The sequence below is a fragment of the Bos indicus genome, chromosome 9 (genome assembly GCF_029378745.1).
Source record: "Bos indicus isolate NIAB-ARS_2022 breed Sahiwal x Tharparkar chromosome 9, NIAB-ARS_B.indTharparkar_mat_pri_1.0, whole genome shotgun sequence".
NCBI classification, from domain to species: Eukaryota; Metazoa; Chordata; class Mammalia; order Artiodactyla; family Bovidae; genus Bos; species Bos indicus.
In genome coordinates this window covers 53,516,879-53,530,776 of record NC_091768.1, presented here as the reverse complement: position 1 = coordinate 53,530,776, position 13,898 = coordinate 53,516,879, and the positions used below count along the sequence as shown (strand labels likewise).

The 13,898-nt window shown below is 39.3% G+C and overlaps 1 protein-coding gene across 1 annotated transcript in view; it reads left to right on the top strand.

The window, feature by feature from the left end:
* The window catches only part of UFL1 (UFM1 specific ligase 1), a 68,005-nt gene that overhangs the window by 17,958 nt on the left and 36,149 nt on the right, over positions 1 to 13,898 (top strand). Inside the window, exon 6 of the mRNA XM_019967337.2 lies at positions 529 to 659. Coding sequence (XP_019822896.2) covers positions 529 to 659 — 131 coding nt within the window. The remainder of the gene's footprint in view (positions 1 to 528; positions 660 to 13,898) is intronic.

Here is a 13,898-nt window from a genome sequence, read left to right as displayed (position 1 = left end):
CCTGATCCCAGTCATAGTGTAGCTGTGGAGAAATGCTCTCCTCAGGTTACCAAGAAATCAGGTTGTCTGTCAGTATAGATTTATGGACACAGTTTGTTAATATTTACATCACAGAGTATAACTTTTCAGGTTTTATGTATCCCTAGGTTGCAGAATCTTGGGATAATATTTATTTCTCTGTTAGTATTAGCAGTTCCATATAGGATCCTCTCCAGGATCCTTGTAAATGTCTTGGTTGTCTGTGTTTCAGGCTGCCTGTGGCCTTATTAGCGGGTAGCTGAGTTTTTTAACATATCAGTTATTAGACTCATTCAGTTCTTGTCTTCACCATAAGATTATGAAGTTTCCTAGATCGTAAGTCTTCATTTTACTTTATGTATCTTGTTAATTCATGCTTGCTGAAATTACTCAGTCGTATGATTAATACAACATCAGCATGCCGCATGACTTTAGTAAACCTGTACACATGTAAATCTGTAATTTTGTTCTATCATTTTAATAAGAATTTTCATCCATCTTTACCCTCAGGCACTAACTCAGCGACTAGGTAGAATTATTAATGGACACATTGATCTTGATAACAGAGGAGTAATATTTACTGAAGCCTTTGTATCTAGACATAAAGCACGCATCCGTGGACTGTTCAGTGCTATTACCCGGTAAGCAAGTTTTAAAGTATGTGTATTTTTACATTTCTTTGATCATTGTTTGCCTTTTTTTTTTTTCCTTAAATCTTATTCAGGACCCTAGTTTATTAAACAGAAGGGGAACTTCCGTGAAATAGGAATGGGGATTCCAGACTCTCGAATGTGTCCACATTCTCTCCAACCCACATCTCTTTCTTCTACCTTCACCACCCTTAAGACTCCAAATGCACTTCTGCAGAATACTCAGATCATATATAGTCACTCTGGGATCGTGGAAAGAGCATGCAGTCAGAAACCCCTGGGTCATAGCTCTACCATATAGTAACCATGTGACCTTGAGCAGGTAAGTTAGTCACCTAACTTCTTTGAGTCTCAGATGGTGCTGGATGACTTTAGAACTCTTTACTAAATAAAATTCTAGTAGTCTAATGAATAACCATTGTACTTTCAAAATCACTTTAACTGAATGTTTGGGGCCTCTGTGACAAACTCCAGCATGGAATTAAGAAAACCTGCATTCTCAGTTTTCTCTTTTATCCTGTGTCATTAAATTTATCTCAGTAGTTTTTTTTGGTCCCCCAGCATATAAATGTCCAGATTTCTCCATTTTAAAACAATCAAACCTCTCTTAACCCTGGATTCCATTCCCTCTACCATCTTGTTTATTCCTTTCCTTAAAGGGAACCATCTCAAATTGATGTCTACAGTTATTGTCTCAGTTTTCTTACCTTCTGTCACTTCTCAGCTTACCCATCTGGCTTCTTCCACTTACATAGCAATGATGTCAGTCTCGTTAAATCTAATGGGTATTTCCTGTCCTTGTTTTACTTGACTTTGTAGCACCATTTAACTCCAATTATGTCTTCTTCTTGAAATGTTCTCTTCTCTCTCTCTCTCTCTTTTTTTTTTAACACCACACTTTCCTGGTTTCTTCTTAACCTCTTTTGGCTGTGCCTTATAAGTCAGCTTTTCTGGCTCTTCCTCCATTCACTAGCCTTGAAAGTTTTCTTTGAGGCCATCTTCTCTTCTCAGTCCTGCACTACCTGCATAGGTGCTTTTACTTTTAAGTTCCAGACACATACAACTTGTACAGTATCTCTATTGAAGTGTTTTACAAGTGCCTCAAATTCAACATATTTAACTCACTGTCCTGAGCTGTCCCACTCCTTGTCTCTTCTGAATTCTTCCACTTGTATTTCCATTATCAGTAAATGCCATCATCAGGTTGGTTTTGCCAGAAACCTGGGAGTCGTCCTTTATGCCACCTTTCTCTCACCTCCGTTTCCATAACACAACATCTTTTGAAGTCATAGCCTAAATATTTATGTAATCTTTACTTCTCTGACATCACTGTTCTCACCAATTCAGGCCGTTTTTTACTGGAGTGTTTTAGTACCTTTCTAACAAGTCGCTCCTCTTCTATTCTTACTGTGTTTCAGGATGCTCTTTTGCATGGCAGCCACAGTGATTTCCTTTTGTCATTCAGTAAATCAGGCGCGCTGATTGAATACCTGATACATGCAGGGAGGGCCCTGGTAGAACAAAACAATAGAAGGTTAGAAGAGAGAGCTCGCAATCTAATGCAATAGTATTCTTTCTCTCTTTTTTTAATCTCACGCTTATATTAATAGAAAAGTTCAAAGAGAACCTTTTTTTCAAATTCTGTCCCATTTGAAAGAAAGTAGCTGACATTATGTCCCATGACCAAAAATACTTTAGTCTCTTTCCTATAAGCAAGGGCAAGTGTCCTATAAAACTACAATACAAACATCAAAATCAGAAAATTGACCTTGATCCATTACTACCATCCAATCTTTGGATCCCATTTGTGATTTACCAGTTCAATCCTAATAGTATTCTATATAGAAAAAGGATCCAGTTCAGAATCATATATTGCATTTACTTGTCAAGTCTGCTTGGTCACTTTCAGTCTTGAATACCTACCTTACTTTCATGAGAATATTCATTCTTTTCTTTCTGCTACATGATTCTACTGATAATTCAGATTATTCATCATTGGCAGGAATATCACAGAAGTAATTATACGTCTTTGTCATTGAACCCTATCAGGTGGCATGCAATTTAGATTTTTGCGATTACTCATGCTGCTGTGTTGTGCTCAGTCATGTCCGACTCTTTGCAACCCCATGGTCTGTAGCCTGCCAGGCTTCTCTGTTCATGGGATTCTCCAGGAAGAATACTGGAGTGGGTTGCCATTTCCTTCTCCAGGAATTACTGATGAGGTGCGTTGTAACTTCTTAATAAGAATGTATGTAGATTTCTCATTAAGGTTTTTTGTTTCCCTTTATAATTATTTGTGGGGAGGGCAATTTGAGATCTTGTGAGTTACCCTGTTTTTCATCAAATTTTCAATTTATTCATTTATTAAATCACTACAGACTTACAGCTTTCTGTATCATTCTTTGGATTATAATCCATTGTTATCATTATTTAGATTTTCAAGTTGCCTCTGATTTAGGCTAGTGGAATGCCCTTCAGCCTGGCTTCTTTGTTCTTTTGACATTTCTCAATCTTTCCAACACTTCTTTTCTTTCTGATACACAAAGGAGTTCTAGGCTCAGTTCATCCTTTGCCTGTTCAACCTTAGAATCAGCCATTTTAGTAGAGTATATAGAAACTAAGATCTGGACACTAGATTGTTTATTGCTGTTTGGGTTGTTCCTGCTCCCAAGCCCTCAGCAGACAAGCTAAAGGATACACATGGGAAAACAGGGAGGCCTGGCGTCCATGGGATCACAAAGAGTTGGACACAACTGAGTGGCACGACGACAACATACATGTACACCCCTATATGTATATTTTCTTTTTTGCATTTTTATTTTTGTGTATCAAAAACCATGAGTTCACACTGAAGTAATTAGTTAGAAGAATGAGATATGTAGGTTAACTACGTTGCAATTCCAAGTTGAAATAAAAATCCAGCAGCCAAGTTTCATTGTACTAAAAAAGCTAGAAATTTTGTGCAGTCCAATTAAACTTTTATTGAACATCCACAATAATTTATGCACCCAGTAGTTTTAAGATAAAGTTCTTCAAGGAGCCCTTTGCATGTTTGTAGGAATACATTCAGGTAGAAAGGAACAGAAAATAAAAAACATGAGAAGCTTGTAATAAGATAAACAGAGGAGAGCAAAATTCACAGAGCATGTAATTGGACCTAATTGGTTTGTTGTTGTACAGTTGCCAAGTTGTGTCCAAATCTGCAACCCATGGACTGAAGCACACCAGGCCTCCCTGCCCTTCACCATTTCTTAGAGTTTCCCCAGGTTCATGTTCATCGAATTGGTGAAGCCATCCAACTGTCTCATCCTCTGTCACCCTCTTCTGCCTTCAGTCTTTCCCAGCATCAGGATCTTTTCCAATGAGTCAGCAGTTCACATCAGGTTAGCCAGAGTATTGGAGCTTCAGCTTCCACATCAGTCCTTCCAATGAGTATTCAGGGTTGATTTCTTTTAGGGTTGACTAGTTTGATCTCCTTGCAGTCCAAGAGACTCTCAAGAGTCTTCTCCAGCACCACAGTTCAAAAGCATCAATTATTTGGTGCTCAGCCTTCTTTATGGTCCAGCTTTCACATCCATACATGACTACTGGAAAGACAATAGCCTTGACTAGTAGACCTTTGTCAGCAAAGGGGTGTCTTTGCTTTTTAATACACTGTCTAGGTTTGTCATAACTTTCCTGCCAAGAACCATTCGTTTCTTAATTGCATGGCTGCAGTCAACATCTGCAGTGATTTTAGAGCCTAGTAAGAGGAAATCTGGAACTACTTCCACCTTTTCCCTTTCTGTTTGCCATGAAGGGATGGAACCAGATGCCATGATCTTAGTTTTTTAATATTGAATTTTAAGCGGGCTTTTTTGCTGTCTTCTTTCACCCTCATCAAGTGGCTTTTTGCTTCCTCTTCGCTTTCTGCCATTAAAGTGGTATCATCTGCATGTCTGAGGTTGTTGATATTTCTCCCAGCAGTCTTGATTCCAGCTTGTAACTCATCCAGCCCAGTGTTTTGCATGATGTGCTCTGCATAAAAGTTAAAGAAACAGGGTGATAATAAACAGCCTTGTCGTATGCCTTTCTCAATTTTGAACTAGTTAGTTGTTCCATACAAGGTTCTAACTATTGCTTCTTGACCCGCCTACAGGTTTCTCAGGAAACAGATAATACGGTGTGGTATTCCCATCTCTTTAAGCATTTTCCACAGTTTGTTATGATCCACCAGTCAAAGTCTTTAATGTAGTCAATCAAACAGAGGTAGATATTTTTCTGGAATTCCCTTGCTTTCTCTGTGATCCAGCAAATGTTGGCAGTTTGATCTCTGGTTCTTCTGCCTTTTCTAAACCCAGTTTGAATATCTGTAAGTTCTTAGTTCACATACCACTGAAGGCTAGCTTGAAGGATTTTGAGTATAACCTTACTAGCATGGGAGATGAATATAATTGTCCAGTAGTTCAGACATCTTTAGTATTACCCTTGGGATTTGGGATGAAGATTGAAGTTTTCTAGTCCTGGGGCCACTGCTGGATAGTCCAAATTTGCTGACATACTGAGTGCAGCACTTTAATACCATCCTTGTTTAGGATTTTAAATAGCTCTGCTGGGATTCCATCATCTCCACTGGCTTTACTGACAGCAGTGCTTCCTAAGGCCTGGTTGACTGCACACTTCCGGAATGTCTGGCTCTGAATGCGTGATGACACCAACGTAGTTATCTGGGTCATTAAGGTCTTCTTTGTACAGTTCTTCTGTGTATGTATTCTTGCCATCTCTTCTTTACCACTTCTGCTTCTGTTAGGTCCATACAGTTTGTGTCCTTTATTGTGCTCCTCTTTGGATGAAATGTTCTTTTGATATATCCAGTTTTCTAGAAGAGCTCTCTAGCCTTTCCATTCTGTTGTTTTCCTCTGTTTCTTTGCACTGTTCGTTGAAGAAGGCCTTCTCCTCTGACCTTGCATTTCTCTCAAACTCTGCATTCAGTTGAGTATACCTTTCCCTTTCTCCCTCGCTTTCAATTCTCTTTCCTCTGACAACCATTTTGTAAAGCCTGCTCAGACACTTTGCCTTTTTTCATTTCTTTTTCTTTGGGATGGTTTTGCTCACTGCCTTCTGTACAATATTATGAACCTCTGTCCATAGTTCTTCAGGCACTTTATTTACTAGATCTAATCCCTTGAATCTATTCGTCACCTCCACTGTATAATCATAAGGGATTTGATTTAGGTCGTACCTGATGGGCCTTGTGGTTTTCCCCACTTTCTTTAGTTTAAGCATGAATTTTGCTGTAAGGAGCTGATGACCTGAGGCACAGTCAACTCCAGGTCTTATTTTCTCTGACTGTATATAATTTGTCTATCTTCGGCTACAAAGAATGTAATCAGTCTGATTTTGGTATTGACCATCTAGTGAAGTCCATGTGTAAAGTCATCTCTTGTTTTGTTGAAAAAGGGTGTTTGCTTTGACCAGTGTTTTCTCTTGGCAGAATTCTGTTAGCCTTTGCCCTGCTTTGTTTTGTACACCAAGGCCAAACTTGCCTGTTACTCCAGGTATCTTGACTTCCTACTTTTGCATTCCAGTCCCCTCTGTTAAATAGAACATATTCTTTTGATGTTAATTCTAGGAGGTCTTGTAGGTCTTTGTATAACTGATCAACTTGAGCTTCTTCTACATCCGTTGGGGCATAGACTTGGGTTACTCTGGTGTTGAATGGCTTGTCTTGGAAATGAACCGAGATCATTCTGTCATTTTTGAGGTTGCACCCAAGTGTATTGCATTTTAGACTCTTCTGTTGATTATGAGGACTGCTTCATTTCTTCTATAGGATTCTTGCCCACAGTAGTAGATACATGGTCATCTTAATTAAATTCACTCATTCCCATCCACTTTAGTTCACTGATTCCTAAGATGTCAGTGTTTTTTCTTGCCATCTCCTGCTGACCACATCCAGTATACCTTGATTTGTAGACCTAACGTTCCAGGTTCCTATGTAATTCTTTTCTTAATAGTATTGGATTTTACTTTCATCACCAGACACATCCACAACCAGGCATCACTGTTGCTTTGGACCAGCCACGTCATTGTTTCTGGAGCTGTTATTAGTAGTTGTCCTCTGCTCTTCTCTGGTAGCATATTGGACACCATCCAGCCTGTGGGCCTTGTCTTTCGGTGTCGTATCTTTTTGCCTTTTTATACACTTCATTGGGTTCTCATGGCAAGAATCCTGGAGTAGTTTGCCATTCCTTCCTCCAGTGGACCATGTTTTTTTAGAACTCTCCACTTCACCCGTCTGTGTTTGTGGCCCTACATGGCATGGCTCATGGCTTCACTGAGTCTGACACGTCCCTTCACCACCACAAGACAGTGATCCATGAAGGGGCTGATTGGTTTCAGGAACTGTAGATAATTTAGCTGAATATTTTAGGTAAAATAATAAAACCAAATTGGCCTATATAGAAATTTGGTAAAAATAATAATTGAATCAAAAATCCCCATACAGAGGTTTTAAATATTAAGTCATATTTTAAATTAATATTTTCTGCTCTCCTAGGTCTGTTATATGGAAAAATTATAATGTCTTAAATAGTCAACAAGAGAAGGTCAAGTAGTTTGAATAAGTTAAAAGTCTGTTAGTCATATTTTTGTTGTTCAGTTGCTCAGTCATGTCCCACTCTTTGTGACCCCATGGTCTGCAGCACGCTAGGCTTCCCTGTCCTTCATATCTCCTGGAGTTTGCTCAAACCCATGTCCATTGAATTTGTGATGCCATCTAACCATCTCATCCTTCTTCTCCTGTCCTCAATCTTTCCCACCATCAGGGTCTTTTCCAGTGAGTCAGCTGTTTGTATCAAGTGGGCAAAGTGTTGGAGCTTCAGCATCAGTCCTTCCAATGAATATTTAGGGTAGAATTCTTTTAGGATTGACTAGTTTGATCTCCTTGCTGTCCAAGGGACTCTGAAGAGTCTTCTCTAGCACAATTCGAAAGCATCAGTTCTTCAGCACTCAGTCTTCTTGATGGTCAGACTTTCATATCCATACATGACTACTGGAAAAACCATAGATTTGACTAGATGGACCTTTTTTGGGAAAGTGGTATCTCTGCTTTATAATATACTATTTAGATTTGTCATAGCTTTTCTTCCAAGAAGCAAGCATCTTTTAATTTCATGGCTGTAGTCACTGTCCACAGTGATTTTGGAGCCCAAAAATATAATATCTGCCATTGTTTCCATTTTTTCCACATGATGTGATGGGACCAGATACCATGATCTTAGTATTTTGAATACTAATACTTCCTCACTCTCCTCTTTCACCCTCATCAAGAAACTTTAGTTCTTCTTTGTTGTCTGCCTTTAGAGTAGTGTCATCTGCGTATCTGAAGTCATTGATATTTCTCCCAGCAATGTTGATTCCAGCTTGTGCTTTATCTAGCCCAGCATTTTGCATGATGTACTCTGCATTATAATTTAAATAAGCAGGGGACAGTTTACAGCCTTGATGTGCTCCTTTCCCAATTTTGAACCAGTCCATTTTTCCATGTTCAGTTCTGTTACTTCTTGACCTGCATACAGGTTTCTCAGGAGGCAGGTAAAATGGTCTGATATTCCCATCTCTTTAACAATTTTCCATTTTGTTGTGATCCACATAGTCAAGATTTTAGCATCATCAGTGAAGCAGATGTTGATGTTTTTCTGGATTCCCTTCACTTGTCTATGGTTGAGTGGTGGTTTGCAATTTGACCTCTGGTTCCCCTGCCTTTTCTAAATCCAGCTTGAACATCTGGAAGTTCTTGGTTCACATACTGTTGAAGCCTCACTTGAAGGATTTTGAGCATTACCTTGTTAGCATGTGAAAGAGTGCAATTGTGCAGTAGTTTGAACATTCTTTGGCATTACCTTTCTTTGGGATTGGAATGAAAACTGACCTTTTCCAGTCCTGTGGCCACTGCTGATTTTTCCAAATATGCTGGCATATTGAATGCAGCACTTTCACAGCATCATCTTTTAGGATTTGAAATAGCTCAACTGGAATTCCATCACCTCCACTAGCTTTGCTCGTAGTGATGCTTCCTAAGGACAGCTTGACTTCACATTCCAGGATGTCTGGCTCTAGGTGAGTGATCACATGATCGTAGTTATGTGGGTCATGAAGATCTTTTTTGTATCTTCTGTGTATTCTTGCAACTTCTTACTATCTTCTGCTTCTGTTAGGTCCATACCATTTCTGTCCTTTATTGAGCCCATCTTTGCATGAAATGTTCCCTTGGTATCTCTGATTTTCTTGAGGAGATCTCTAATCTTTCCCATTCTATTATTTTCCTCTATTTCTTTGCACTGATCACTGAGGAAGGCTTTCTTATCTCTCCTTGATATTCTTTGGAACTCTGCATTCAAATGGGTATATCTTTCATTTCTCCTTTGTCTTTTGCTTCTCTTCTTTTCTTAGCTATTTGTAAGGCCTCCTCAAACAACCATTTTGCCCTTTGCATTTCTTCTTGGGGATGGTTTTGTCACCATCTCTTGTACAGTGTTATGAACCCCTGTCTACAGTGTTTCAGGCACTCTATCAGATCTAATGCCTTGAATCTGTTATCTCTACTGTAAAATCGTAGGGGATTTGGTTTAAGTCATACCTGAGGGCCTAGCTGTTTTCCCTACTTTTTTCTATTTAAGTCTGAATTTTGCAATAAGGAGTTCAAGATCTGAGTCACAGTCAGCTCCTGGTCTTGCTTTTGTTGAGAGTATACAGATTCTGTATCTTCAGCTGCAAAGAATATTATCAACCTGATTTCAGTATGGAACATCTGATGATCCATGTCCAGAGTCATCTCTTGTGTTGTTGGAAGAGGGTGTTTGCTATGACCAGTGCGTTCTTTTGGCAAAACTGTTAGCATTTGCCGTGCTTCATTTTGTACTCCAAGGCTGAACTTGCCTGTTACTCCAGGTTATCCCTTGACTTCCTACTTTTGGATTCTAATACCCTGTTATGGAAAGGACATTTGTTTTTGATGTTAGTTCTAGAAGGTCTTGTAGGTCTTCACAGAACCATTCTTCATCTTCTTCAGCATTAGTGGTTGGGGCATAAACTTGAATTACTATGATGTTGAATGGTTTGCCTTGGAAACAAACGGAGATCATTCTGTTGTATTTGAGATTGCACCCTTGTACTACATTTCAGACTCTTGTTGACTATGAAGCCTACTCCATTTCTTCTAAGGATTCTTGCCTGCGGTAATAGATATAATGGTAATCTGAATTAAATTCGCCCATTTCCATCCATTTTAGTTCACTGATTCCTAAAATGTCGATGTTCACTCTTGCCATCTCCTGTTTGACCACTTCCAATTTCCAATTTGACCACCCTGATTCATGGACCTAACATTCTAGGTTCCTACACAATAAGTACTATTCCTTACAGCTTCGGACTTTACTTTCACCACCAGATACAACCACAACTGGGTGTCATTTCCACATTGACTCAGCCTCTTCATTCTTTCCAGAGCATTTCCCTGCTCTTCTCCAGTAGCATATTGAGCTGGGTAGTTCATCTTTCAGTGTCATATCTGTTTGCCTTTTCATGCCGTTCATGGGGTTCTCAAGGCAAAAATGCTGAAGTAGTTTGCCATTCCCTCCTCCAGTGGACTGCGTTTTGTCAGGACTCTCCACCATGACCCATCCATTTTGGGTGGCCCTACATGGCATGACTCACGGTTTTATTGAGTTACACAAGCCTGTGATCCATGTGATCATATGGTTAGCTTTCTGTAATTGTGGTTTTCATTCTCTCTGCCCACTTATGGGTGAGAATAAGAGGCTAGTGGAAGCTTCCTGCTGGGAGAGACTGGCTGTGGGGAAAACTCAGTTTCACTTTGGTGGGCAGGGCCGTGCTCAGTAAATGTTTAATCCAATTATCTGCTAATGTGTGAGTCTGTGCTCCCTCCCTGTAGTTTGGCCTGAGGTGGCCCAGTCCTGGAGTCTTGGAGTCTCTGTGGAAGGGGTATAGTCTCTGTTAGGCCTAATGACAACCTCCTCCAAGAGGATTTATGCCAACAAGCTGCACCTCCTAGGACTGCTGGCAACAGTGTCCCTGTCCCCATGGCAGGTCACTGCTGACCCATGCCTCTCCAGTAGATCCTCAAACACTGATGCAGGTCTGGCTCAGTTTCATGTGGTGGTTACTGCTCCTTTCTTTCCCTGGATCCTGGTAAGCACAGAGTTTTGTTTGTGTCCTGCAAGAGTCTCTGGCTAGTGCATAAGAACAAAAATACAGACTAAACCTAAACTAGAGAACTGGTATAATTGGCTTAAAATAAATAGGGAAGAAAAGAATTGGAGTCAGAAAAAAATCTGGATTTTTTTTAATGATTTACTTAAATTATAATTATTATAAAAGAAAAGCATTCACAAGAATCTATCCAAAAGAAATTAAAGCATATCTCCACACAAAGACATGAAAGCAAATCTTCATAGCAGCCTTAGTCATAATAGCCCCAAACTGGAAATAATCCAAGTGTCCATCAACTGATAATGGATACAAACTACAAAATGTGGTATATCCATATACCAGAATACTCTTTCGCAATAAAAAGGAATGAATGCTGATCTCTGCTTTATTATTCATGAACCTCAAAGACATGCTAAGTAAAGGAAGCCAGGTGGCTCAGAGGTTAAACCATCTGCCTCCAGTGCAGGAGACCCAGGTTCGATCCCTGGGTCGGGAAGATCCCCTGGAGAAAGAAATGGTAACCCACTCCAGTGTTCTTGCCTGGAGAATCCCGTGGATGGAGAAGCCTGGTAGGCTACAGTCCACGGGGTCACAAAGAGTCGGACATGACTGAGCAACTTCACTCACTCACTCACTCACTCAAAGGAAGCCAAATGCACGAGACACATATTGACTCCATTTATGAGAAATCTCTAAAAAGGCACATTTGTAGAGGCAGAAATCCAGTCAGTGGTTCTCTGGGTTACAAGTGGCAACAGGAATTAACTGCAGACATCTAGGAAGAAACTTTTTGGGTAATGGAAACCTTCTAAAACTGGACTGTGGTGTTGGTTGCTCAGCTCTATTAATTTATTGAGGTCATTGAATTCTATATTTAGAATTGGTTAGATTTATATGTGAGTTTTATATATCTCATTCAAGCTGTTTTAAAAAATATGTGTAGTCATTACAGAAAATATTGATAAACAAAAGAGATTAATTAAAGTGGATCTCTACCAATCAAATTTCTTAACTGGAATACAGCATTCCAGTTTCCTTTCAGTTTGTGTATGATCTCATTTTTCTTCAAAAATACAATCATATAAGATTCAGTGACTTCCCAGGTAAGGACAGTCTCTCAGACAGAAAGAATAGAATAAACAAAAACTTAATATATAATAAAGGGCAAGGCAGATAGTCAAGATCACTAAGTTCAGTTCAGTCGCTCAGTCATGTCCAACGCTTTGCGACCCCATGAACTGCAGCACGCCAGGCCTCCCTGTCCATCACCAACTGCCAGAGTCTACCTAAACCCATGTCCATTGAGTCAGTGATGCCATCCAACCATCTCATCTTCTGTCATCCCCTTCTCCTCCTGCCCTCAATCTTTCCCAGCATTAGGGTTTTTTCAAATGAGTCAGCTCTTCGCATCAGGTGGCCAAAGTATTGGAGTTTCAGCTTCAACATCAATCCTTCAATGAACACCCAGGATTAAAATCACTAAATCTGAAGTTAAATTTTGGTTGGAAAGGAAATTGATCTTGGAATAGGAAGACAGATCAATTACCTGGTATTTCAGTAGCATAATTCTGCTTAAGGATATAAAGTTTGGTGCAGTTTTTTTTTTTTTTAAGTTAATTTACAGTATTGTGTTCATTTCTTGTGTAAAGCATGTAATTCAGGTGTACATATATATGTATATATTTTTCATGTTCTTTTCCATTATAGTTTATTACAGGGTATTGAATATAGTTCCCTGCGCTATACAGTAGAACCTTATTTATCTATAGTAATTAGTGTCTCCTAATCCAGAACTTCTAATTTATCCCTCTCCTACCCCTTTTCTCCTTTGTAACCATCAGTTTGTTTTCTGTGTCTGAGTCTGTTTCTGTTTTTTAAATAAGAGCTGCTGCTGCTGTTGCTAAGTCGCTTCAGTCGTGTCTGACTCTGTGTGACCCCATAGATGGCAGCCCACCAGGCTCCCCCATCCCTGGGATTCTCCAAGCAAGAACACTGGAGTGGGTTGCCATTTCCTTCTCCAATGATGAAAGTGAAAAGTGAAAGTGAAGTCGATCAGTCATGTCCGACTCTTAGTGACCCCATGGACTGCAGCCCACTAGACTCCTCCATCCATGGGATTTTCCAGGCAAGAGTACTTGAGTGGGGTGCCATCGCCTTCTCCATAAATAAGAGCATTTGTATCATATTTTAGATTTCACATCCAAATGATACTATATGATATCTGTTTTTCTGTGTTTGACTTAACTTCACTTAGTATGATAATCTCTAGGTCTATCCGTATTGCTGCAAATGGCAGTATTTTATCCTTTTTTTATGGCTGGGTAGTAATCCATTGTATATATGTACCACGTTTTTATCCATTCCTCTGTTGATGGACACTTAGGTTGCTTCATGTCTTACCTGTTGTAAATAGTGCTGCTTCGATCATTGGGTGCATACATCTTTTTGAATCATAGTTTTGACTGGTTTATATACCCAGAAACAGGATTGCTGAATCATATGGCAACTTTATTTTTAGTTTTTTAAGGAGCCTCCATACTGTTTTCCATAGTGGCTTTACCAATTTACATTCCCATGAAAAGTGTAGGAGGGTTCCCTTTTCTCCATATCCTCTCCAGTATTTATTATTTGATGTTGGCTATTCTGACCCATATGAGGGTGATACCTTATTGAAGTTTTAATTTGCATTTCTCTAGTTACATTGAGCATCTTTTCATGTGCATATTGGCCGTCTCTATGTCTTTTTTGGAGAAATGTCTATTTGGGTCTTCTGCACGTTTTTTGATTTGGTTTTTGGTTTTTTTAATTGAGATATGTAAGCTGTTTGTATATTTTGGAGATTAATCCCTTGTTGGTCACATCATTTGCAGATATTTTCTCCCAATATGTAGGCTGTCCTTTTATTTTGTTTATGGTTTTCTTTGCTGTGTAAAAACTTAAAAGTTTGAATAGGTCCCATTTGTTTATTTTTGCTTTTATTTCTGTTGCCTTAGGAGGCTGACCTAAGAAAAACATTGC